Source organism: Garra rufa, chromosome 7, assembly GCF_049309525.1.
Source record: "Garra rufa chromosome 7, GarRuf1.0, whole genome shotgun sequence".
NCBI classification, from domain to species: domain Eukaryota; kingdom Metazoa; phylum Chordata; class Actinopteri; order Cypriniformes; family Cyprinidae; genus Garra; species Garra rufa.
The window spans coordinates 42,300,234-42,326,334 of NC_133367.1; the positions used below are offsets into that span (position 1 = coordinate 42,300,234).

The 26,101-nt window shown below is 42.1% G+C and overlaps 1 protein-coding gene across 1 annotated transcript in view; it reads right to left on the reverse strand.

The window, feature by feature from the left end:
* Nucleotides 1–2,370: 2,370 nt before the first annotated feature.
* The window catches only part of arhgef3 (Rho guanine nucleotide exchange factor (GEF) 3), a 44,943-nt gene continuing 21,212 nt past the window's right edge, over nucleotides 2,371–26,101 (reverse strand). The window contains exons 5-10 of the mRNA XM_073844400.1: nucleotides 12,843–12,939; nucleotides 12,082–12,158; nucleotides 11,144–11,401; nucleotides 10,663–10,833; nucleotides 7,941–8,127; nucleotides 2,371–5,824 (exon numbers count right to left, since the gene is read on the reverse strand). Of these exons, the coding sequence (XP_073700501.1) occupies nucleotides 5,544–5,824; nucleotides 7,941–8,127; nucleotides 10,663–10,833; nucleotides 11,144–11,401; nucleotides 12,082–12,158; nucleotides 12,843–12,939 (1,071 nt within the window). The 3' untranslated portion in view covers nucleotides 2,371–5,543. The remainder of the gene's footprint in view (nucleotides 5,825–7,940; nucleotides 8,128–10,662; nucleotides 10,834–11,143; nucleotides 11,402–12,081; nucleotides 12,159–12,842; nucleotides 12,940–26,101) is intronic.

Genomic DNA, 26,101 nt, shown 5'->3' on the forward strand with positions numbered 1-26,101 from the left:
AAATTAGCTGCCTCCAATCTAAAAACAAGAATCGAAAAAGAATCGAAACAACAGTGAGGAATCGATTCTGGAATCGAATCCAATCGATTCCAGAACCAGGAATCGGAATCGGAATCGACTCCAAAATTTTCGGAATCGAACAGCCCTAATCAACACTATTCAAACTCCAACTGACAAAACTCCCACAATCCCTTGAGACTCAATCAAACTGAACTTCTATCCTATCTATCATTTAAACTCATCTATCAACTTGCTAATCATGCTAGTAACATGCTAATAACTTGCTAATGATGCTAGAATCATGTTAACAACATGCTGGCAAATTGATAATCATGCTGGAAACATGCTAACAACATGTAAAACCTTTTCACACCTGTGAGTAGCCTATAATAATTATAACTTTTGTAAGTTTTTGCTTTTGGAAATTGATCTTTTTTATCCTAAAACAGGCTTATTATTTTGCATTTTAGGCTTATTTTGACCACAAAGCATGTGTTTAATTGAGCGAGTGTACTTATTAATTTAGTGTTTAATATGAGTTTGAATCACATTGTGTGACATTTATAGCCATATACTGAAAGCGGCAATAGATAATTTATTTAGACACGTACATCTCGGAGACGTCTATTTGACGTCTGCATTTACATCTGCAAGACGTAGTTTGCTCATCTGCGATACGTCTACTGGACGTTTCCTATCAGATGTCAAACAGACGTCTATTAGATGTCTTTAAGATGTTTGTGAATTAGAATGTTTGTAAAGCTGACATTTTACAGACGTCTGCCAGACGTTTAGCAGATGCTTTCCAGATCAGGAGATCTTTTAGAGACATCTACGTGTGCTATCTGGGTAAGATGTCAGTTGTACATGTTTTATAATTCATAAACATCTTAAAGGGGTCCTATTATGCTTTTTCACCTTTTGAACTTTAACCAGTGCGTGGTGTGTACGTTTGGGCATAAAAAACATCTTCAAAGTTACAAATCTCAAAGTCCACTATATTTAGATTTAAAGGAACTGTATGTGAGAAATTTATTTTAGTTCACCAATGCAACATTTCTCAAAATCTGATGATGAAACCAACTCATCTGCATCTCGGACGGCCTGAGCGTGAGCACATTTTTTATTGATAGCTTGTTTAACTTTATTGTTTTTAGGAAATTTCAAGCTCAGAATAGTTCAAGAAGGGATCTTCTTCTGGAAATGGGCGGAATTGTTTCTGCTGAATATACAATTTCCCTAATCTTAAAGACAGTAAACTGAATTATGAATCTGTCCATTAGACAAACTCTACCATTTTAGTGCTCTCTCTAAATTACAAAGCAGATGGTATTAGGGAGCTGCTACACTGGCTTTCATCTGTGCTGTGTTATTGTTCTCCAGACTCATCCAAGGTGTGAGTATAATTATCCATATGCACACATGACCATCATCATGTGAAGAGGGGCCTCACCCAGGGGCCGTCTTACTGTCAGGGGGGATGCCAGACAAAAAGGCACCTGAGACAAGTGGGCTCTTCAGGGAATATCACACAATGAGAAATCCAGCCATATGTCAGACCTGTGATTGCATCATCAATAGAAATATTCTTCCCATAGGAGTTTAATCTCAAGAGCGAACCTGGACTGACATTAATATGTACTTTCACTGACCTAGTGTCAGCATTAAAGTGATTGAAAGCAACACTGACGATTTCTTGAGCAGCAAATAAGCATATTAGAATGATTTCTGAAGGATCATATTACAAAATAAATTCAGCTTTAATCACAGAAATAAATTACATTTGACTATATATCGACATAGAAAACAGCTATTTTAGATTTGAATAATATTTCAGATTTTTACCGTTATTTTTATTTTAAAATGCAGCCTCGGTGAGCATAAGATAATTTTATTACCAATAAAGGTGCTTCACGATGCCATAGAAGAACCTTTTTTATGTCTAAATGGTTCCATAAAGCATCTTTAACATCTGTTTCACAAAAGCGTATTTGTGGTGAAAGAAGGTTCTTCAGATTATAAAAAGGTAAGAGCGAGAAGGTTTGTGGAACCAAAAATTATTTCTAAGAGTGTAAGCAGAGCTGTGTTTTTAACATTTGTCTCCCTGTGGTCCTCATTAAAACATGTGATACACTGCCCCAGAGGAACTCTAGAGGGACTCAGCAGTCCCTGAACCTTATTTTCCACTGTGTAAAGATGGTAAACATTCAAAGCTGAACTTAAACTTCAGACGTTCACATCAAAACATTTCCTAAAACAGAAGCAATGCAATCCAGAGCTTTCACGTATGACTACCCTCTCGCATTTTAATGCTCATCATTTAAAATAGTGGTTAAAATACATTTTTACATTATGCAAAATAGAGAAATATTTAAGGATTTTAAAATGTTTATTTGATTTTCTTTATTTTGTTACACACGGTCCATTAGTCAGTCTCTCCCATGCATATAAACATGCATTTCCACTTCCGGTTTACCTTCAAAGTCTTCCATATGGCCCTGTACGCTTGCTTTTCTCATCATTTCTCATTTCTACACTGCAAAAGTTCTTAAATCAAGAAGGATTTTCTAGACGAGTAAAAATTGTGTCTTTCTCAGACAAAACAAGTCCAAATTAAGTTCGTTTTTGTTTGAAACAAACTAAATAATCTGCCAGTTGGGTACACAAAATTATTTTATTTCATGCAGAAAATAAACACTGCAAAGAAATGCTTTTCTTAATTTTTTGTCTTGTTTCCAGCCAAGGATTTTGTAGACGAGTACAAATAATTTTCTTGTTTTCAGACAAAAACAAGTCAAAATTAAGTCCGTTTTTGCTTCGAAGAAGCAAAGTAATCTGGCAATGGGGTTAGAAAAAAATATCTTATTTCAAACAGAAAACATTATCATTTTTCCTACCCCCTTGGCAGATTATTTTGCTTAATTTTGCAAAAAAACTCACTTAGAATTTAAGATTTTTTTTAAATATTTTTCCTAGAAACAAGACAAAAAATATAAGTAAGAAAAGCATTTTTTGCAGTGAGGGTATTTTTCTTCCCCCATTGGCAAATTATTTACCTTGTTTCAAGCAAAAACTCAATTTTGACTTGTTTTGTCTTAAACAAGACAATAATTTCAACCTGTCTATGAAATTTTTAGATATTTTGACTAGAAAATCTAGGCAAGAAAAGCATTTTCTCCAGTGTGGGAACATAAACTCTCTCTTAAATCCAATCAGTCCATTTCCTTTTAATCCAACAGCAATCAAATAGAAAAACAAAGGTGAAAACAAACTATAAATAAACATCTTATATCATACATTTTAATACAATACTTGCAAGAGAGAAAGAGAGAAGGAAAATGAAGAAATGAAAATTGCAGGAACAGGATAGAAGACTTTCAAATAGTTTGTATGCACTAAACGCTGCACATCTGACAATACAAAACACGGCCTAGTGAGTAAACCAGATCACACTGAAAACCACAAACACGTTTTGGCAAAGGTTGTTCAATTTACAGCATAAGTTGTGGGTTTTAGCAGACACACAAACACTATGATAGAGATTTAGCTGATCTGCATGGCACATGAGACTCTTCAGTTCGCCTTCACTGCAAAAAAAAAAAAAATGCTTTTCTTACTTAAATTTTTGTCATTTCCAGCTAAAATGTCAAAAAATCCTTAAAACAAGGAGGATTTTCTAGACGAGTAAAAACAAGTCACAATTAAGTGCATTTTAGCTCGAAACCAGCAAAATAATCTGCCAATGGGATAAAGAAAAATAATCGTGTTTTCGGTTTGAAGTAAGATTTGTTTTTCTTACCCCATTGGCAGATTATTTAGCTTGTTCTCAGAAAAAACTCACTTAAGTTTGACTTGTTTTTGTCTGAAAACAAAAAAAATGTTTACTCATCTAGAAAATCCTTCTTGATTCAAGAATTTTTTGACATTTTTCAGCATTTTTAGCAGTGTTTATGGTACAGTGTATTTCCACACTGCAAAAAATGCTTTTCTTACTAGATTTTTTTTGTCTTGTTTCCAGCCAAAATGTCTAAAAACCCTTAAAACAAAAAGGATTTTCTAGACGAGTAAAAACAAGTCACAATTAAGTACATTTTCGCTTGAAACAAGCAAAATAATCTTGTTTTCTGCTTGAAATAAGATTATTTTTCTTACCCCATTGGCAGATTATTTAGCTTGTTCTCGGCAAAAACTCACTTAATTTTGACTGTTTTTTTTTTCTTCTGAAAACAAGAAAATTTTTACTCATCTAGAAAATCCTTCTTGATTTAAATTTTTTTAGATATTTTGTCTGGAAACAAGACAAAAAAATTCTAAGTAAGAGCATTTTTTGCTGTGTTTATGGTACAGTGTATTCCCACAGTGCAAAAAAAAAAAAAAATGCTCATCTTACTTAGATTTGTTGTCTTGTTTGCAGCCAAAATATCTAAAAATACTTAAATTAAAAAGGATTTTCTAGACAAGTAACAAACAAGTCACAATTAAGTGCATTTTCACATGAATGATTTTGTTTTCTGTTTGAAATAAGATTTTTCGCAGATTATTTTGCTTGTTCTAAGCAAAAACTCACTTGATTTTGGCTTGTTTTTGTCTGATTTTTTTTTTTTTTTTGAAATTTTGGGTAGAAAACAAGACAAAAAAATCAAAGAAAAGCTTTTTTTTTGCAGTGTGGAATTACACTATGGCATAAACACTGCCAAAAATGCTTTTCTTTGATTTTTTTGTCTTGTTGTCTACCCAAAACAAGCCTTTTACCTTTTAACTCAAGAAGAATTTTCTAGACAAGCAAAAATTACTGTTTTTTTTTTAAATGTAATATTTTTTGCTTACCGCATTGGCAGATTATTTAGCTTGTTCTAAGCAAAAACTTTGACTTGTTTGGTCTGAAAACAAGAAAATGTTTACTCATCTAGAAAATCGTTCTTGATTTAAGAATTTTTAGACATTTTGGATGGAAACAAGACAAAAAAAATCTAAGTAAGATAAGCAGTGTTTATACTATGTATAAAATTGATATTTCGGCCACAATGTGGCGGGACCTGGAAATAACTCAAGCTGTCAATCCTCCACTGAAGTGCTTCGCAGAATTCCTTTCTGGATCCTTCTATTCTGACCATTGGATCTGGCTCTGCTTTAATCTTGCAGATCATGAGATGAACATGTGTAACGTGTTCCTTATTCAGAAATACTACGATCACCCTTTACCCGTGACTTAGTGGAAAACATTCGACTGGTCGTTTTTTAGTGATTACCCAACGAACGTGAACAACATTTCACCTTTTCAACCAAAGTGACTCTTTACTTGCGCAGAGGCAGTAGTGCATTTCAGTCGCAGACAGTGTGATGAAAGTGAAATGTGAAACGCTCCTCAATGTCCGTTCCGGAAAGACTGCACTGCCACAGACAACGGCACAGTGAAAGAAAGGCACGAGAATAACACTTAAGTTAAGAACCGTCGACAGCAGCGGCAGTTTCAGAGAAGTGCTTCCTTTAAACGCCGGCATTTACGTAACACAATACTGAGCAGGATCGCAGGTTTATATGCGTCACACTTTCACAGGGGTGACGGTTACGTCTGTCAGGTCCATTTGTGGGCTTTCGCTGGTCAGATTTGCGCTAGCGTCAGTGGTGTCCATCATGCTACAATCACGCGTCGCTCTGTCCTGAGATGCTGTCTGCGCCGCTACAGACTCAGCCGATCCCACGGCTTCTTTGGCCTGGCGAATGCAGTTGAGCCACTGCTGTTTATTGAAGGCGTCGCTGGCCTGGAAGCAGTGCGTCTGCAGCTGTCCTCCGCTGCGAAACGTCACCCGGAAAAAGTTCTTGGCTGGATGAAAAGAGAAATTGACATGTTGATAGCAGCTGTTGAATAGCAGGCATGTGTAAACAATATTTGGCTGAGATACAGCTATTTGAAATCAGAAATCTGAGGATGCAAAAAAATCTAAAAGACTGAGAAAATCACCTTTAAAGTTGTCCAAATTAGGTTCTTAACAATGCATATTACAAATCTAAAATTACATTTTGATATGTTTACAGTAGGAATTTTACAAAAAATCTTCATGGAACATGATCTTTACTTAATTTCTTAATGATTTTTGGCATAAAAGAAAAATCAAAAATGTTGACCCATGCAATGTATTTTTGGCTATTGCTACAAATATACCCCAGCGACTTAAGACTGGTTTTGTGGTCCAGGGTCACATATTATTATCCTCTAAACCACTAGATGGCAGAAAAACGTGCGCTTTTCAAGTTGCTCGTGCAAATTTGCATGTGTACCCTGAAAAGCGGATATTTTGGAAAGTGCAAAGTCAATTCTGTGCTTACTTAATCTAATATTTGATCTTTTCAACCCTTTAAGGGTTTGAACATAGACGTGAAAGTGCACTATCCAAACTTATTTTTTTCAATTCAAGACCTAAGGTTGTTGTTTTTAGGAAGACAATTGGCAGATGAGAGCAGAAGTGGAAGCTTTTCAAAATATTAAAGTATCAAAAAGTTATAGAAGTTTAAATTTACTGTAAAGAAAATGCACTGTACCTTTTTTTATATACAATTAATATTTAAAAAAGCCTTATGTCTAAATAAGTTATGTTCCAAATTTGAAGTTGATAGAAAAAAAACTGTAGGTTCTTGTGAGATTTTATTTAAGGCGTTATACTACAAACAGCCCCCGGGTGCCATCAAATCTCAAATTTAAAAATGGTTTCCACAGAATGAACTCTGAGGTTTCAAACTTTCAAATGATATATAATGTATGATGATTACTAAAATATGAGAGAGAGAAAAATTAAAGAATCAAAAAGTTATTAAAAAAAGTTCAAATTTAAATGTAAAGAAAATGCACTGTACCATTTCTTTTATTTTATATAAAATAAATGTTTTACAATATATTTTGTAATCTAAAACTGCTATAAAATTAAAGCCTCATGTCTAAATAAGTCATGTTCCAAATTTGAAGTTGATAAGAAAAAAATTTGAGGATTTTATTGAGGGCGTTATATTACAAACAGCCACTGGGTGCCATTAAACTCCACAGATTTTCTTAAAATGCATTTTTCTGTCAATATTACTTCTATCCAAAAAATAACCACCAAATATGGAATCTTGAGACCTTTCCGACGATATGCGTTTTGTCAAGATTCTAAAAAGTTCTAGTTCTAAAAGACTGTAAAACATTTTGTAATATGACACTTGACTCCGCCCACTAAGGGGAGGAGACTGCTACAAGATTTTAAAGTACCATTTTCAGCATGTTATTAGCAAGTTATCAGCATGTTATTACCATGTTTCTTGCATGATTAGCACATTTTCAGCATGTCTTTACCATATTTCCAGCATGATTATCAAGTTGTTAGCATGTTTCTAACCTGACTAACAAGTTACTAGCCTGATTGTAGTTGCTAGGCTTGGCTAGATCGTTAAATAGATTAGAAATATTAGAATGGAAGCTTGAATGGATTAGAAATAGTTCATAGAAGGGAAGCTGGATTTAGTCTCAAGGGATTCTGGGAGTTTAAATTTGAAGTTTGACAGCTGGAGTTTGAATAGTGTTGGAATATTCCAACGATGTAAGTCTATGGGATTTTTATGATTTTTAATCTTCAATTTCATGAAGACTCTAGGAGGAGTAGCGTTTAGGAATTTAGTCTAAGAAGAACGAATAAAAAGCTCGAGTTGCAGATCAGTTAGAAAAAAGTTCTTTTAAACGATAATAAAATGACACATTATTACGGTATAACTTTTGACTGGTAGTGTATGATGACCCCTCTTCCTAAAACATAAAGGCAGCTATATATTTTAATGCATAAAGACTAATATACTGCGTCAGTTTCTCTAAACTTTTCTGTGGACCCCCTAGATTCCCTAGACCTTAACTAAACATTCAGATTCTGCTCTCACATTTTAAATATATATCTGGTTGATTTTTTCAGACTCACTCCGCTCATTGTTGCTGAAGGCTCCTCTGATGGATCCGCCCACTCGGATCTCTCCGTCCTGCAGGTCTTCCCACTCCAAGTCTCTGACGGGGATGGGCTGCCGGTAAAGCTGATACCACAGCTGCTCGTTCTGGGTGATGGCTCGCGTGATCACCAACACATCCTGAAACAAGAACACGTGCAGCTTCTGCACAAACACAGAGAGAGAGATTTAGGTTTGTTACGGACTACAGTTCCTTAATGTATTCTTGTTTAATTTTTGGACATATGTGACCCTGGACCACAAAACCAGTCTTAAGTAGCAATAGCCAAAAATACATTTAATGGGTCAAAATTCTAGATTTTTCTGTTATGCCAAAAATCATTAGGAAATTAAGTAAAGATCATGTTGCATGAAGATTTTTTGTAAATTTCCTACTATAAATATATCTAAATGTAATTTTTGATTAGTAATATGCATTGTTAAGAACTTAATTTGGACAACTTTAAAGGTGATTTTCTCAGTATTTTGATTTTTTTGCATCCTCAGATTCCTGATTTTCAAACAGATGTGTCTTGGCCAAATAGTGTCCTATCCTAACAAACCATACATCAATAGAAAACTTATTTATTGAGCTTCCATGTGATGTATACATCTCAGTTTTGGAAAATTTAACCTTATGACTGGTTTTGTGGTCCAGGGTCACATATGAGGGTCAAATGTTTTTATAGAGGGGATGTTTGGTATCTCATTTCGTCACTCCATAATTCAGAAAAATATGTTGTATAAAATCAAGCACATTATATATGAACAAATCCCTCTGTAAAAACCTTCAGGATATAGGCAAGAATAAAAATGTCAAGTTTGGTGTGTGTAAGTGCTACTGGGGTAGAGATTTATGGCTCAGGCCATGTCCACACCAGGGGCGGAGCCAGACGATGTAAACATTCGGGGCTTAGCCCAAACCTAGGGGGGTCCGGGGGCATGCTCCCCCGTGTAGATTTTTTCCCAATTACGTCAGCTAAATGCACTATTTTTCAGGCTGTTTGAGATAATAGAATGCCTAAAAATCTATACACTATCTGGGAAAATGATGATAGTTAGGACGAGTGTTTTAATTTTCTCACGTCATGGGATCACAACACTAAGAGATAGTAAATGTTTTCCTGGATTTTTTTTTTGTGCGTTCCCGAGATTAGACCTTCCTTAACATAATGCCGAAAACCCGAAGTCTCTAGGTGGTCTGGTTGAGGAGTAGATAGAAGTGCAAGATTGGTGCGCACAGACAGAACAGAAATCATGAGTTAACAATCGCAATTTTGTCCGGTGGAAAATTGCGCTAAAAACCTAAAAGGTTCGGGGCTTTTGACAAAACATTCGGGGCTTAAGCCCAATTAGCCACCCCCCACTCCGCCCCTGGTCCACACTAATACGTTTTCGTTTGAAAACGCATCTTTTTCTCTCCGTTTTGGCCTTCCGTCCACACTGAGACGGCGTTTTTGTCAAGGAAAACAGAGCTTTTTGAAAATGCTCTCCAAAGTGGATAAATTTGAAAACGCCGTTTTCGCGTTGTAGTGTGGACTGTGAAAACGGAGGCTTTTGAAAACAATGACACATATTTAGTCTTATTACACGGCTCTTTGGAATGCTTGATTCTGATTGGTCAGTTGAGACATTTGCAGGTTCGTTCTTTTCAAATAATCACCGCTCCAAAGTAATAACGCATAGCCGGTACTACTTGTATGTTTAAAATCCCTCCGTGCTAACAAAGATTACCGTTTGGCGCCATCTTGTGACAAACACTGGACAACCACAATTAACAATGGAAAATTTCGACATTAATCTATTTAAATTGTCTTACTAACGTACATAGTTTGAATGTTAGTCACGTGGTACTATATCGTTTCGCGGAAGGATAAAAATGTTAATTTAAAACAAATATGCCAATAAAAGGTTTCAAATTCATATTCATGTCCAGTTTTTTTTTTCCTTATGTGGCAAGTAGCCGTGTAATAAGCGGGATAATGTACAGGCAGCTGGTAGTTATCGCAGAAATAAGCCCCTTCAGTGTGATACACTGTGTCACTGGCTTCGCGTCGGGTCCTGATCACACTGTCGGGGCTTATTTCTGCGATAACTACCGGCTGCCTGTACATTATCCCTTACATGTGACGCATATTGTACCAATAGATATCTATGTTTACACCGGTAATTGTGCCTGTGCTGTTCACTGCCACACTGCTGCTAAAGAAATTTACCCTGTACATTCTTCAAATTACAGTCCTAAAATGATGACAGAAAATTTACTCACAGTTGCTGTCCTGCAAAACTTGACAAACTGCTTTTCAGATAAAATATGAATGAGCGCGATATAGACGCGTCAGTGGATGACGAGATATTTCCGTAAATTATCCCGGCAGAAGAATTGCGTGAAAACTTCTTACGTCTGTATAATTTTGGAGGCTTTACGCATGCGCAGTAAGGCGAATTCGATGTTTTCCGACGTTTCAGTGTGGATGAGAAACTTTTGGAAAACGCTTGGAAACGCTAGTGTGGACGGAGAGCGTTTTAAAATGAAAACTCCGTTTTCAAATGTATCCGGATTAATGTAAACGTAGCCTCAGTGTAGGAGAAAAAATCTCATTTTGGAAAACGACCTTTAAAAGTATTGTAATTGAAATCTACTGACACGAATAGATGAAGAAACACTAGAAGAGGACAAGACATGGCTGAAGTTCTTACAGCTCCTCTGTTGTTCTTGAGATCTCCGTGGCAGCTGAGGATCCTTGAGCTGTCGATCAACAGATCTCTCTGACCGCTTTCCAGATACAGCAAGCGCTCTTTATAGTAGCGGCACTCCGACTCGCCCGTCTGTGTGTTAATATCAGCCACGATGCTCTGGATCATGTTGATCTACGAAAGACAAAGCAGCGAAGAACAGAGGCAGAAATTAGAGTGCAGTACGTTGTAGACAGATGCATTTTATTCCATACAGAACCAGATGATATTTTCCTGTCATTAAGTTGGCTTGAGAAAGACCTGCTATTTAAACTTAAAAATCTATCAACTTTAAGCTTTTAAAACCACTTTAAACTTCAAACCATTTCAGACTGAAAGCAGTCAAACTTAAAACTTTAAAAACTTAAACTTTTAAAAGCTGTCAAACTGTATCAAGTTTAAAGTTGTAGTGTAAGTCTAGTAAAGGAACATGGCGATAACTCACAGCTTCATCGAGGTGCTGGCGGTCGGGGTGGTCGTTTGGCGTGTGTTTGAGAATCTCTCGCAGCAGCAGCGGGTATTTGACCAGTCGACTGCGTGGGATGTCCAGGAAGTTCCAGAGGTCCAGTTTGCGACTGAAGGGTGACTCCAGACAGCGCTGGAGGAAGTCGTGCACCCGATGGTCCTGCTTCTTATGGTCCAGCAATGCTTTGGCAGCTACCTGGTTACTGCAGTAGCCGTTGTAGGTTTCAAGACAAGGGAGCTACAATCAAAAAGAGATGTAATCAGTGTCTAGTGATTTCAAAAATATCTAGGTGACCCACATTATTCAAATTAAGTTTTATGTTCAACATGTTTTATGTTAAAAAACTGTATACTGCCCTCCAAAGGCAAAGTGCAGTAACTACACCAACAATGAAACTGAGAAAAATGCCTTTAAAGTTTTTACACCAGCTAGTCAAACATGTTGACACTCTCGTTTCTCTGAAACGGGACAAATTTGAACCAGGAGACTTTCTCACAAGACAAAAAAGTTGTCACAAAGTCCATTTTAAGCCTTAAATCAGTTTTGGCCAAATGTGTAGTTACTGTGCTTTGCCTTTGGAGGGCAGTATAGTGAGTACATGATGAGAGAATTGTCATTTTTGGCTGATGGTACGCTAATAAAACAAATTACAAAGGAATATCTCTCACTTCTCTTGACTGAACAACTTTAGCTGCTTTAATAAGAGTCAATGTTTAATTTATGTATATAGTGTTTTATTTTTATATTTGTTAATTAAATTTCTACCTACTGTACCTGAAAATTAAAGCACTGTTTGTTTTATTTGTATATTATGTGCATTTGTAACATGTCTATCTTTACTCTACAAATGAAAATAATGTGCTCTAAAACAAACAACTGAAAATATATAATGTAGCATGTGAGTGAGATGATCTTACCCAGTCTACTAGAATATGGCCCACGTGATCCGTCGAGCCGTCCGGCTTTCTGGCCTCTCGTAGTCGACTCAGAAAATCTACAAGATCAGAGAAATCGCTCGTTCACTGTCTTTTGTTACCACTTCAATGTGTGATGCAACCTATGACGCTGACAAAGGATTAAACTAAAATAAATGTTTTGATATTTCAATCAAAATACTGTTTTTAGTAACTCCGGGAAGGGAGACAGTCTCTATATTAGATAATCCATGTGAACAGATCTACATTTATGCATTAAGCAGATGCTTTGATGCAAAATGACACAATAGAGGATCATGAGCAATCTGTCACAGGCTCAGCAATATGTGCAGTATATAATGGCAAATGTATTACAAAGCTAGAGCAGATGAGAGATGCAAGTGCAAGTGCATTGATTTACGGTTGTGTTTCAGGAAACCAAGCGACTCTAAGCCTTGTGGTAAAGAAACAACAGGGTGCTGATCTGATTTAGCTGCTCTGGCATGGTTTTATTGTTATCTTCTGTGTTCCCCCCCTTACATAATAAAATCAACTTATCATACTTGAAGTAAACATCAATATCCCATTTCCATTAGCTTAAGCAGTCAAGTGGTATCATGACTGGCTTACGGTACATTTTCCATTACTTTGTGTTTTGATTTGACGTAGTTGTGTCCAATTGCGCAACTGCTCTTTTTCACTTTGGATAAACAAATACTTGCAGCTGGAAATGTGTCCCACAGATGAGCACACATTCAACTCACCTTCATGCAGTGGAATGAGGGAGTCCAGCGTGCCGAAGATCTGATTGAGTTCATGTTCGGTCATAATAGACAGCTTCAGCATGGGGTCATGATACGCCTACGATGAAATCACACATCAGAAAGAGAGACACTCAACCCTACTCAAGCAGAACTGATGAAACATTTGGAAATCTGACTGAAATCATGATAGGAAATACAGCCAAGCACTAGGCCAGGGAAGCATCAGAACAAGTGCAGCAATGTGTAATTGAAGCCATTTTAAGATGATTTTAGTCAACCACTAGTAATACGATATAATCGGTTATCTCTTTTGACCACACGGTGGCTAGTGATGGGAAGTTCGGTTCTTTTCCGCGAACCGGTTCTTTCGGACAGTTCGTTTCAAAGAACCGGTTCACCAGTTCTTTTACGCTATGACGTAATGACGTCATTAACGTAATTACTATCGTCCAGCACCCATATACAGTTACATGCAGTGATCATATGAGTACGTTTTACAAGTCTTGATTTAATAAATTATAAGATAATTTAATTCTAATCAGAAACACGATCAGCTTACTGAACATGCACAATCCATAAAGACTTATTTGTTATAAACATACATTTCACCAGATCCCCTCATTCAAGTCCTCAGTTAACTGCTCATAGCATTAGCACAGAGACAGTGGTAAAAAAAGAACTAGTTCGGCTCAGATGGAGTCAGTCATAGCAGGAGCTTGTTTGTTTGGCAGCTGCACGAGTCACGCATGCGCACAAGTATCAGCTCATCGATTCTCGAATCGGACGCGTCCGAAAGAAACCGGTTCTCGTTCAGTGTACTGGTGATCCGAAAGAAACCGATTCTCGTTCAGTGTACTGGTGATCCGAAAGAAAGCGATTCTCGTTCAGTGTACTGGTGATCCGAAAGAAAGCGGTTCTCGTTCAGTGTACTGGTGATCCGAAAGAAAGCGATTCTCGTTCAGTGTACTGGTGATCCGAAAGAAACCGGTTCTCGTTCAGTGTACTGGTGATCCGAAAGAAAGCGGTTCTCGTTCAGTGTACTGGTGATCCGAAAGAAAGCGATTCTCGTTCAGTGTACTGGTGATCCGAAAGAAAGCGGTTCTCGTTCAGTGTACTGGTGATCCGAAAGAAGTCGGTTCTCGTTCAGTGTACTGGTGATCCGAAAGAAAGCGGTTCTCGTTCAGTGTACTGGTGATCCGAAAGAAGTCGGTTCTCGTTCAGTGTACTGGTGATCCGAAAGAAAGCGGTTCTCGTTCAGTGTACTGGTGATCCGAAAGAAAGCGGTTCTCGTTCAGTGTACTGGTGATCCGAAAGAAACCGGTTCTCGTTCAGTGTACTGGTGATCCGAAAGAAACCGATTCTCGTTCAGTGTACTGGTGATCCGAAAGAAGTCGGTTCTCGTTCAGTGTACTGGTGATCCGAAAGAAGTCGGTTCTCGTTCAGTGTACTGGTGATCCGAAAGAAAGCGGTTCTCGTTCAGTGTACTGGTGATCCGAAAGAAACCGATTCTCGTTCAGTGTACTGGTGATCCGAAAGAAACCGATTCTCGTTCAGTGTACTGGTGATCCGAAAGAAACCGGTTCTCGTTCAGTGTACTGGTGATCCGAAAGAAGGCAATTCTCGTTCAGTGTACTGGTGATCCGAAAGAAAACGGTTCTCGTTCAGTGTACTGGTGATCCGAAAGAAATCGATTCTCGTTCAGTGTACTGGTGATCCGAAAGAAACCGGTTCTCGTTCAGTGTACTGGTGATCCGAAAGAAGGCAATTCTCGTTCAGTGTACTGGTGATCCGAAAGAAACCGGTTCTCGTTCAGTGTACTGGTGATCCGAAAGAAAGCGATTCTCGTTCAGTGTACTGGTGATCCGAAAGAAAGCGGTTCTCGTTCAGTGTACTGGTGATCCGAAAGAAACCGATTCTCGTTCAGTGTACTGGTGATCCAAAAGAAAGCGGTTCTCGTTCAGTGTACTGGTGATCCGAAAGAAAGCGATTCTCGTTCAGTGTACTGGTGATCCGAAAGAAAGCGGTTCTCGTTCAGTGTACTGGTGATCCGAAAGAAGTCGGTTCTCGTTCAGTGTACTGGTGATCCGAAAGAAAGCGGTTCTCGTTCAGTGTACTGGTGATCCGAAAGAAAGCGGTTCTCGTTCAGTGTACTGGTGATCCGAAAGAAACCGGTTCTCGTTCAGTGTACTGGTGATCCGAAAGAAACCGATTCTCGTTCAGTGTACTGGTGATCCGAAAGAAGTCGATTCTCGTTCAGTGTACTGGTGATCCGAAAGAAGTCGGTTCTCGTTCAGTGTACTGGTGATCCGAAAGAAGTCGGTTCTCGTTCAGTGTACTGGTGATCCGAAAGAAACCGATTCTCGTTCAGTGTACTGGTGATCCGAAAGAAACCGATTCTCGTTCAGTGTACTGGTGATCCGAAAGAAACCGATTCTCGTTCAGTGTACTGGTGATCCGAAAGAAACCGATTCTCGTTCAGTGTACTGGTGATCCGAAAGAAACCGGTTCTCGTTCAGTGTACTGGTGATCCGAAAGAAGGCAATTCTCGTTCAGTGTACTGGTGATCCGAAAGAAAGCGGTTCTCGTTCAGTGTACTGGTGATCCGAAAGAAATCGATTCTCGTTCAGTGTACTGGTGATCCGAAAGAAACCGGTTCTCGTTCAGTGTACTGGTGATCCGAAAGAAGGCAATTCTCGTTCAGTGTACTGGTGATCCGAAAGAAACCGGTTCTCGTTCAGTGTACTGGTGATCCGAAAGAAAGCGATTCTCGTTCAGTGTACTGGTGATCCGAAAGAAAGCGGTTCTCGTTCAGTGTACTGGTGATCCGAAAGAAACCGATTCTCGTTCAGTGTACTGGTGATCCAAAAGAAAGCGGTTCTCGTTCAGTGTACTGGTGATCCGAAAGAAAGCGATTCTCGTTCAGTGTACTGATGATCCGAAAGAAAGCGGTTCTCGTTCAGTGTACTGGTGATCCGAAAGAAATCGATTCTCGTTCAGTGTACTGGTGATCCGAAAGAAACCGATTCTCGTTCAGTGTACTGGTGATCCGACAACCGCTGCAACCGATTCTTGAGTCGAGAATGAGATTCGGGAACTCACACAGAGAGTGACTGAAACGTGCCGCTTGGTTTGCTTGTGCAGTAGTTTGATTACGTCATTTTTATCATTATACCACTGTCTAAAAGTTAAATAAAAAAAAATTATAATAATTTTAGTTTGAACATGGTTCAAATTATAGTTGTGTATAGTTTCATTAAAACATTGTTTATTTTAAACAAACACAATTTTTGCATGTCATCATTATCTTTTATTACAGTGCAGCTAATTCATAAATCACATGTTTTCTTTTAATCAAACATCTAATTTATTATGGAACCACGGCACTTCCCTGACCAAGATCATGAAAACCCTTTTAGCCAATAACCTAACAGAATCCTTAAGTAAACTTTTAACAAAACGTTTAACAAAATAGACCATCTTGACTAACGTGCTTCATTTCATCCGCTTGAAAAAACGACACGCATGCGCACAGTATCAGCTCATCTATTCTTAAATCGGACGCGTCCGAAAGAAACCGGTTCTCGTTCAGTGTACTGGTGATCCGAAAGAAAGCGATTCTCGTTCAGTGTACTGGTGATCCGAAAGAAAACGATTCTCGTTCAGTGTACTGGTGATCCGAAAGAAAGCGATTCTCGTTCAGTGTACTGGTGATCCGAAAGAAAACGATTCTCGTTCAGTGTACTGGTGATCCGAAAGAAAGCGATTCTCGTTCAGTGTACTGGTGATCCGAAAGAAAACGATTCTCGTTCAGTGTACTGGTGATCCGAAAGAAAGCGATTCTCGTTCAGTGTACTGGTGATCCGAAAGAAAGCGATTCTCGTTCAGTGTACTGGTGATCCGAAAGAAATCAGTTCTCGTTCAGTGTACTGGTGATCCGAAAGAAACCGGTTCTCGTTCAGTGTACTGGTGATCCGAAAGAAACCGATTCTCGTTCAGTGTACTGGTGATCCGAAAGAAATCGGTTCTCGTTCAGTGTACTGGTGATCCGAAAGAAAGCGGTTCTCGTTCAGTGTACTGGTGATCCGAAAGAAAGCGGTTCTCGTTCAGTGTACTGGTGATCCGAAAGAAAGCGGTTCTCGTTCAGTGTACTGGTGATCCGAAAGAAAGCAATTCTCGTTCAGTGTACTGGTGATCCGAAAGAAAGCAATTCTCGTTCAGTGTACTGGTGATCCAAAAGAAAGCGGTTCTCGTTCAGTGTACTGGTGATCCGAAAGAAAGCAATTCTCGTTCAGTGTACTGGTGATCCGAAAGAAAGCGGTTCTCGTTCAGTGTACTGGTGATCCGAAAGAAAGCGGTTCTCGTTCAGTGTACTGGTGATCCGAAAGAAAGCAATTCTCGTTCAGTGTACTGGTGATCCGAAAGAAAGCGGTTCTCGTTCAGTGTACTGGTGATCCGAAAGAAAGCGGTTCTCGTTCAGTGTACTGGTGATCCGAAAGAAAGCGGTTCTCGTTCAGTGTACTGGTGATCCGAAAGAAAGCGGTTCTCGTTCAGTGTACTGGTGATCCGAAAGAAAGCGGTTCTCGTTCAGTGTACTGGTGATCCGAAAGAAAGCGGTTCTCGTTCAGTGTACTGGTGATCCGAAAGAAAGCGGTTCTCGTTCAGTGTACTGGTGATCCGAAAGAAAGCGGTTCTCGTTCAGTGTACTGGTGATCCGAAAGAAAGCGGTTCTCGTTCAGTGTACTGGTGATCCGAAAGAAAGCGGTTCTCGTTCAGTGTACTGGTGATCCGAAAGAAACCGATTCTCGTTCAGTGTACTGGTGATCCGAAAGAAACCGATTCTCGTTCAGTGTACTGGTGATCCGAAAGAAAGCGATTCTCGTTCAGTGTACTGGTGATCCGAAAGAAAGCGGTTCTCGTTCAGTGTACTGGTGATCCGAAAGAAAGCGGTTCTCGTTCAGTGTACTGGTGATCCGAAAGAAAGCGGTTCTCGTTCAGTGTACTGGTGATCCGAAAGAAACCGGTTCTCGTTCAGTGTACTGGTGATCCGAAAGAAAGCGGTTCTCGTTCAGTGTACTGGTGATCCGAAAGAAAGCGGTTCTCGTTCAGTGTACTGGTGATCCGAAAGAAAGCGATTCTCGTTCAGTGTACTGGTGATCCGAAAGAAAGCGGTTCTCGTTCAGTGTACTGGTGATCCGAAAGAAACCGGTTCTCGTTCAGTGTACTGGTGATCCGAAAGAAAGCGATTCTCGTTCAGTGTACTGGTGATCCGACAACCGCTGCAACCGATTCATGACTCGAGAACGACAACCGCTCTGGCAGCTGCTCTGCTCATGCGCATCATCAGCTCTCTTTTCACAGCCGTTCAAAAACTGTTTGAGTAACTGAATAACTCGGGAAATTGATTTATTTTGAATCAGAGGGAGTGTCGGGCACGTTAAAAAGTAAAAACCTTTAAGTAATTTGTGGATTAGTGCTCACTAGAGACGCGAACCGTTTCAAACGATTCAGTTCGATTTGGTGAACTGGTTCAACCGGTTCACTAAGAAGATCCGGTTAAATAGAACGATTCGTTCGAGAACCGGACATCACTAACGGTGGCACTGTCTCCAAACGTTTTGAATGCTTTCAGGTCATGGTCTCGATGGTACATGCAAAGTTTTGTAATGGTACATCAATGCATTCGTAAAATGTAGCATTTTCTATCATAATACTCTATTGAAGTCAATGGCAATTTCATGTTTTGTTCAATTATAGCGCCACCAAGAGGCACAATCCAACCAAATTCTTAGAGTGTGCCCATACATATGTGTGTCAAATTTGGTGAAAATCTCTCATTTTTTTTGGAGTTATAGACATTTTTCGAAATGGGAAGAGAAGTAATGACCGATGGCTGACTTTGTTTGCATTTTTTTGCCACATACCGAGTTTTGTAACGATATGTCAATGCGTTTGTAAAATTGGCATTTTACTACAAAATACAAAATGGTGAACGCCCAAAATGGCTGACATGGGAAAATTGGATATCATTCGACTTGACATAATGCACCGAATCTAAAAAAGGCCATTCAGAAGTTATAAGCAAAAATACAAATTTGTCATATCTCCTGACCACTGGGTGGCACTGTGCCAAAACACTGCAGGTAGCCTCAGGTCATGCTTGTCATAACACAGTGTGTGTTATAACAAGCATGACCTGAGGCTACCTGCAATACTGTCCTCGCAACTACGTTGCTATGAAGAAGCTAGACAGCTAGAAGCATTTTACTCTTTCCAGAATGTAAAGCTCGTTTCTTTTGACACTTGTAAAACTGAAATACAATAAACAAGAAATGAAATTACAAATTGTGCATAAATTTGTTCAATATACATATAAATATGAACGCGTACAATCTGTGTACACTTGTGAAGAAAAACTTGCTCCCACCATTATATACATATATATATATATATATATATACACAGTGTTGGGAAGGTTACTTTGGAAATGTAATAGGTTACAGATTACAAGTTACTTGATTTAAATAGTAGTGTAACTTTTCAATTACTTTATAAAAGTAACGTAACTTATTACTTTTAATTACTTTTTGATTACTTTTCTAAATTTTTTATATTTTCAACTGTTATTCCGCCAAGAAAAATGATCAAGCATATAGCACTGACTTAAGTTGCCCTGAATGTCGTGACTGACCAATCAGAATCAAGCATTCCACATTTTTTTTCTTTTTTGGGGGGGTCTTTTTATGCCTTTTATTGTGATAGGACAGTAGAGAGATGACAGGAAAGAGCTGGGAGGAGAGAGGCGAGCGGGATCGGCAAAGGACCTCGAGACGGGAATCAAACTAGGGTCACTGTTAGCACAGTCGCATAACAAGATCATGACATAAATAACATCATGAGAAATAGTTTAATAGCTGTGATACTGGGTTTGAAATTAAATGTTTGCATAGTCATGACAGGAAACACGAGCATCTAACAATGCCTTGGAAAAAACAAAGTATATTTATAAACCCAAATAGGGAAAAAAAACAAAAACAATAAGCATGTGTCCTATTCTGTGTCCTAAACTCCTGAAACATTGGTGTCTCATTTTAGAGCAGTCAATGCAATTTATGAAAGAAGTCAATTAGATCTGTAAGTAGGGGGTGAGTGTGTGAAAAAATTCAAATGTAATCCCCTTTGTAATCAATTTTTCAGAAGTAACTGTAATTTAATTACACATGTTTTCTCAGTAACTACTTACAATTACATCTATTTTGTAATTAAATTACGTAATTCCGTTACATGTAACTAGTTCCCTTTCGGGAACTCTACACTGCGTCATCAACGCTCTGGGGAATGCCATTGGCGAACCCGGCTCTGAATCAGTCTTCAACCAATAGGATGACGGGAGTGACGTCACCAACGTGATGACGTCATACGACCAGGAAGTATATAAGCATGTGCGTTTCAAACCGGCTTCAGCTTTTGTCATTCAGCGAAGCGCTCTGTGTCTGTCTGTCTGTTTCATTCCACTGTTTTTCTGTGCCAGTTTGCACAACTTTTATTTGAGTGGATATGTTACCAACCAAAAAAAAAAAAAAAAAAAAGGGGGAAAGTAATTTAGCGGTTTAGCAGCTTCACAGACAGCGTGTCCCTCCCTGCCAAGCAGAGAAGCGTCTGTTGGTGGGGATACACGCAGTCTGTGTGTGGCTGTGTGGGTGCGGAGCACGCTCAGTCAGCCCTTGAGGGGGCTGGCTGTTTGCGGTGTGAAAGCGCGCTTTCCACTGCACGTACTCCGTTCTCGGAACACTCTCTTTGAGGAGAGAGTGTTCACCAGCGTTCTTCGCGGGTTTGGCCCCGCTTCCGCAAAAAAGAGGCGGAGCGGCAGCCGCACTCGAGCGATTACGCAGCTCGATCTGTTAAAGGGATGGAGACGGGTAATCCCCTATCTCCTCCCTCGCATAGCAGATCGGATGATCTCCTACTGGGTGAGGAAGCCCGCGTTGCGGTTCTTCCTACCAGAAAGAGGTCTCAACGTTTCTCTTGTCTTCCTCCGAGGAGGTTGATGTGGAGAACGTTGTCAAAAGTATTTAACCGCCCCCCGATTGCCTCAATGTTAGGAGCTTTGGAAGTACTGAATAAAGCAATGAGCCGTAGGAAAGCAAACTATTTGTTTTCTTCGGAATAAGTCTGCACTTCCAAAAAGGAGCCTTTTTGTTCTTTCCCAATCTACACAGTTAAAAAGAAACACTGTTTAGATCGGAAAAATCCAGTTTTACCCGCTCTTCACCCCCTTTTTTGAATAGTTTGCTATTAATAATGGGGGCTGAATGAGCACGGGTATAAGATGGTGCCGGGGGTTGAACAGACGCTTACCAGCTATCTGTCACCCAGTCTGGCATCATCACTGGAAGCTCCGTCTTTGCTTTCCAGGCCACATGTATATAATACAAGCCTGATGTGCAAAAGTACACGTGCCGGATGCTGTACGGGAGCAGTAACCGGTCGTGTATCAGCTCCTTACATAAAAGGCTCTTAATGGAGCGTTGCAGTCCGTTATTCCTCCGGTAATACCTAGAGGACGGGGTTAGCAACACTCCTGACCGGGGGCTTCGAACTAAAGCCCGATCTGAGGGTCGTGCTTCAGTCTGAGAGGTCCTCGGCAAAGACAGGGAGATCTGACAGCCAACCCTGCCAGTGTAGCAAGGCGCGGCAATCTCCCGCGAACATTATTCTCTAGTCGTTCTGCCCGGAAACGTAGCAGAGCTAGAGAGTTCGTTACCCCCATGGGGGTCCTCAGAGGAATTAATTCAGATGCTTCCTGCCAGTGAGCTGCTACAGAGCTCTGAATTAAAAACTCTAGGTAGTACCAGAACCAGTCTGAGACTGATTCCCTTAGTAGGATTTCGAGCAGCATGAAAATTACTGCTGAATATATCTACGTGGGACCTGCATATGGGGCGTTTTTATTACTACTGCCCAGGGCAGGGTCTGGTTATCGATGGAGGGCCAACTGGCAGCCAATTGCTGGTTTTGGAAGCCCGCTAGGCGGTACTTCCTCCAGCAAATGGCCCTCAGTGCTCCGTTTATCCTCCTCTGAGGAGGTGGATACGGAGAGCGTCACCGACGTTCCGTTCCCTCAATCGCCCGCACTTGCAGCTGCAATTCAGGTGTCTCCTGCCGGTTCACCGTTACAGGGCACCGAGCTGTAAGCTCAGGGCAAAATAGAGGCCAGTCTCGAGAGGCTGGTACCCTCAGTAGAACTTCTGGCAGCGTTATTACGTCTGCCGACAGTATCTACGTGGGTCCTGCGTACTGTGAAGAAGGGTTACTATATCTAAAGAACCCTCCTTCAACGCGGGGCTTCCACCGAGGTGGGCTCCGAGCAGGCTCTAGACAGGGACCATCGAGATGGTCCCTCTTCATGAAGGATGGGGGGCTACGGCCCTTCCTAGATCTCAGACAGTTGAATATTTCAGTCAGAGTAACTGAAGTTCAGACTGCGGTTACGTCACAAATCAGGTCCGAGGACGAATTTGTCACGATAGATCTAAGAATGTCTCCATCCTTCCTCAACAACAGCAGGGAGCTCTTCTTTCAGCCTAGCACTCTCCCCCCCCGAACTTTCGCAGAGGGTGTGGATGCGGCTCTGGCTCCTCCATGATTCCAGAGCATCCATATACTGGACCACTGTAAGCCAGGCAGCATCGAGGTGCTGCTCTCGCTCACATGAAAGAATTGGGGTTGAGACTCAACGCCAAGAAAAGTGTGCTGTCTCCATTACAGAGAACCACTTATCTATGTGTCGTATGGGATTCGACCACGATGCAGGCACGGTTGTCTCCTGCTCGGATCGAGTCGATCCTTACTGCAGCAAATGCGGTCAAGCTAGGCCTGTCACTCACTGTCAAACAGTTTCAAGTACTGTTAGATCTTATGGCAGCAGCAGCCAACGTGATACCTTTTGGCCTGCTGCACATGAGGCCGCTACAGTGGTGGCTCAAGACCAAGGGATTTTCCCCGAGGGGGAAATTCATTCCGCAAGTTCAAGGTCACGCGGCAATGCCTACGTGCCCTGGACATGTGGAGGAAATCTTGGTGTTTTATGAGAGCAGACTTCCTGTCGAGGCAGGGGCCAAGATAATGAGTGAAGCAGAGTTAGAGAGTGTCTGGCCAGATTCAGGGGATTCATTTGCGACTCATGAGATATCGCAATGGCCCCTCTGGTGCTCTCTACTGCTTCCAGCTCCTACGGGACTGGATGCTATGGCACAGACATGGCCGAGGCCTCGTCTGTACGCCCTTCCCCCCGATCGTTCTACTCCCTGGAGTTTTTGAGGGTGACCCCTGAGGGGGCACATCTCATGGAGATTGGTCTCTCAACCGAGGTTGCTGAGACCATCCTTTTTACTCCAGAGCTCCCTCTATGAGGAAGTCCTATGGCCTTAAGGGAAAGTGGTTTACTGCGTGGTGTAACCAGCACCAAATATGACTCAGCTTACTGCCCAGTTGGTACAGTACTGAAGTCGCTGCAGTCTCGCTTCCCGCAGGGTTGACCCACTCCACCCAAAAGGTGTTCGTGGTGGAATTATTGGCCTTCCACGCCCCTTTTCGGTGCTTGTCAGTGGTTAGAGTCCCCTGGGTCATATGCTTTCCTTCAACAGTGCACCTGATCAAGAGCAGACGCCCGGCTGAGGCCCGGGGAATGGACTTCACCCCGTAGGGTGAGGCAGATATAGAGAGTGTTCGACCAGGCTCAGGTGGACCTCTTTGCGACTCATCAGATATCGCAAGGTCCCCTCTGGTTCTCTCTAGTGCTTCCAGCTCCGCTGGGGCTGGACGCTATGGTACAGACCTGGCCGAGGCTTCGTCTGTACGCTTTCCCCCCGATCGCTCTGCTCCCAGGAGTTCTAGAAAGAGTGCGCCGGTACGGAGTCAGTCTACTACTAGTAGCCCCTTACTGGCCGGCCCGAGTATGGTTCTCGGACATTATTTCCCTCCTCGACGGCTCTCCGTGGGAGATTCCGGTCAGGAAGGACCTTCTTTCTCAGGCTGGGGGCGCAATCTGCCACCCCCACCCAGAGAAGTAGAAACTGTGGGTGTGGCCTCTGAGGGGGCACACCTCATAGACAGTGGTCTCTCAGCTGAGGTTGTTGAGACCCTCCTTCACTCTAGAGCTCCCTCTACAAGGAAACTTTATGGCCTTAAGTGGAAGGTTTTCACTTCATGGTGTGAAGAGCGACACGCAGACCCAGTCCACTGCCCGGTTGGTACAGTGCTGGAGTTCTTGCAGTCTCGCCTCTCCATAGGGCTAGCCCACTCCACCCTGAAGGTTTACGTGGCGGCATTATCGGCCTTCCACACCCCTCTCGGTGGCATGTCAGTGGGCAAGAACCCCTTGGTCATACGTTTCCTTCGTGGTGCACTCAGGATATGGCCTCGGGTGGTACCCAGAACTCCTTCTTGGGATCTCGCTGTGGTCCTTGAAGCCCTCTCTCGGCCTCCATTCGAGCCCATTGAGGAGATTTCAGATCGCTTCCTTACAATTAAGACGGCGCTGCTGTTGGCTCTTACTTCTCTGAGGAGAGTAGGAGACCTTCAGGCCCTCTCAGTGGCCCCTTCATATATCGACTTTTGCGCCCGGTTTGGCCAAAGCGTTCCTCTACCCTAGACCAGGGTACGTACCGAAGGTTCCAACAGCAGTACCACAGCCAGTCACCCTACAGGCCTTTTATCCTCCTCCATTCGTGGAGAACGACCATCGGAAGTATAACTGCATGTGTCCAGTGCGAGCACTGGACACATACGTCCACAGCCCTGTGGCGAAAGTCAGAGCTATTGCTAGTTTGTTACGGTCCCCCTAAAGAGGGGGTTCCCGGCAACTAAGCATACTATCAGTAGATGGATTGTAGATGCAATAACTACTGCTTATGAGTCCTCTGGCCTCCCATCACCGATGGGCGTCAAGGCTCACTCAACTCGAGGCATGGCTGCCTCCAAAGCTCTGCTAGCAGGTGTCCCCATTCAGGACATCTGCAGTGCGGCGGGTTGGTCCACTCCTTTGACCTTTGTAAAGTTCTATGAACTAGACCTAAGAGCTACGAGCTCGGCTGTCCTGAGCTGACAGCGAAGGCGTTATCCCTCGTGAGCCCGAGGGCCGAGGTAGATGTTCCCTCTTGCGCTGGGTGCTCCCCAGGCAGAGATGTAATCCCACTCGCGTCCTGGCAGTTTTCCAGGCGGAGTCAATTTAGTGTTCTGGCCAGAGTTTCCAGACACTTCTCGGGTCCCTGTTGTCCGGGTGCGCCCCGACAAAGGGATTACCCTTCCTCGTGTGCCTGAGGGCCGAGGATGCTTCTTAGTCTGGCTGGTCACCAGACGGAGGCCTATCACCTCGGGGCCTGAGGGCCGAGGTGGATAACTCTCCCTCTTCGCTGGGTGCTCCCCAGGCAGAGATGTTATTCCGCTTGCGTCCTGGCAAATTTCCCAGGCGAAGCAACCAAGCGTCCTGGCATACCCCCAGGCGCTACCTGTCCCTCTACGTCTGGCTGGTCCCCAGACTGAGGCAGACACTCTCCTCGTGAGCCCGAGGGCCGAGGCAGATCATATCCCTCTTCGCTGGGTACTCCCAGGCAGAGATGTAATCCCGCTTGCGTCCTGGCACTCTTCCCAGGCGAAGCAACCTAGCGTTCTGGCATACTCCCCAGACGCTACCTGTCCCTCTACGTCTGGCTGGTCCCCAGACTGAGGTAGACACTTTCCTCGTGAGCCCGAGGGCCGAGGCAGATCATATCCCTCTTCGCTGGTACTCCCAGGCAGAGATGTAATCCCACTCGCGTCCTGGCAGTTTTCCAGGCGGAGCTAATTCAGTCCCTCTCGTGCTGGCTGTTCCCCAGACAGAGTTTGGACTACTTTCCTCGAGCGCCTGAGGGCCGAGGTTCTTGCTATGATTCCTCGTGCGCTGGGTACTCCCCAGGCAGAGATGTAATTCCACTCGCGTCCTGGCTGTTTCCAGGCGGAGCTATTTCCCGTGCTCTGGCCAGAGTTTCCAGGCACTAATTGCATCCCTCTTGATCCGGGTGCGCCCCGACAAAGGATTGCCCTCTCCTTGTGTGCCCGAGGGCCAAGGAGGACCCCTCTCTGGCTGGTGACCAGACTAGGGTGTATGACCTAACCTCGTGGGCTCAAGAGCCGAGGTTTACTCAATCCCTCTTCGCTGGGTACGTCCCAGGCAGAGATGTAATCCCGCTTGCGTCCTGGCACTCTTCCCAGGCGAAGCAACC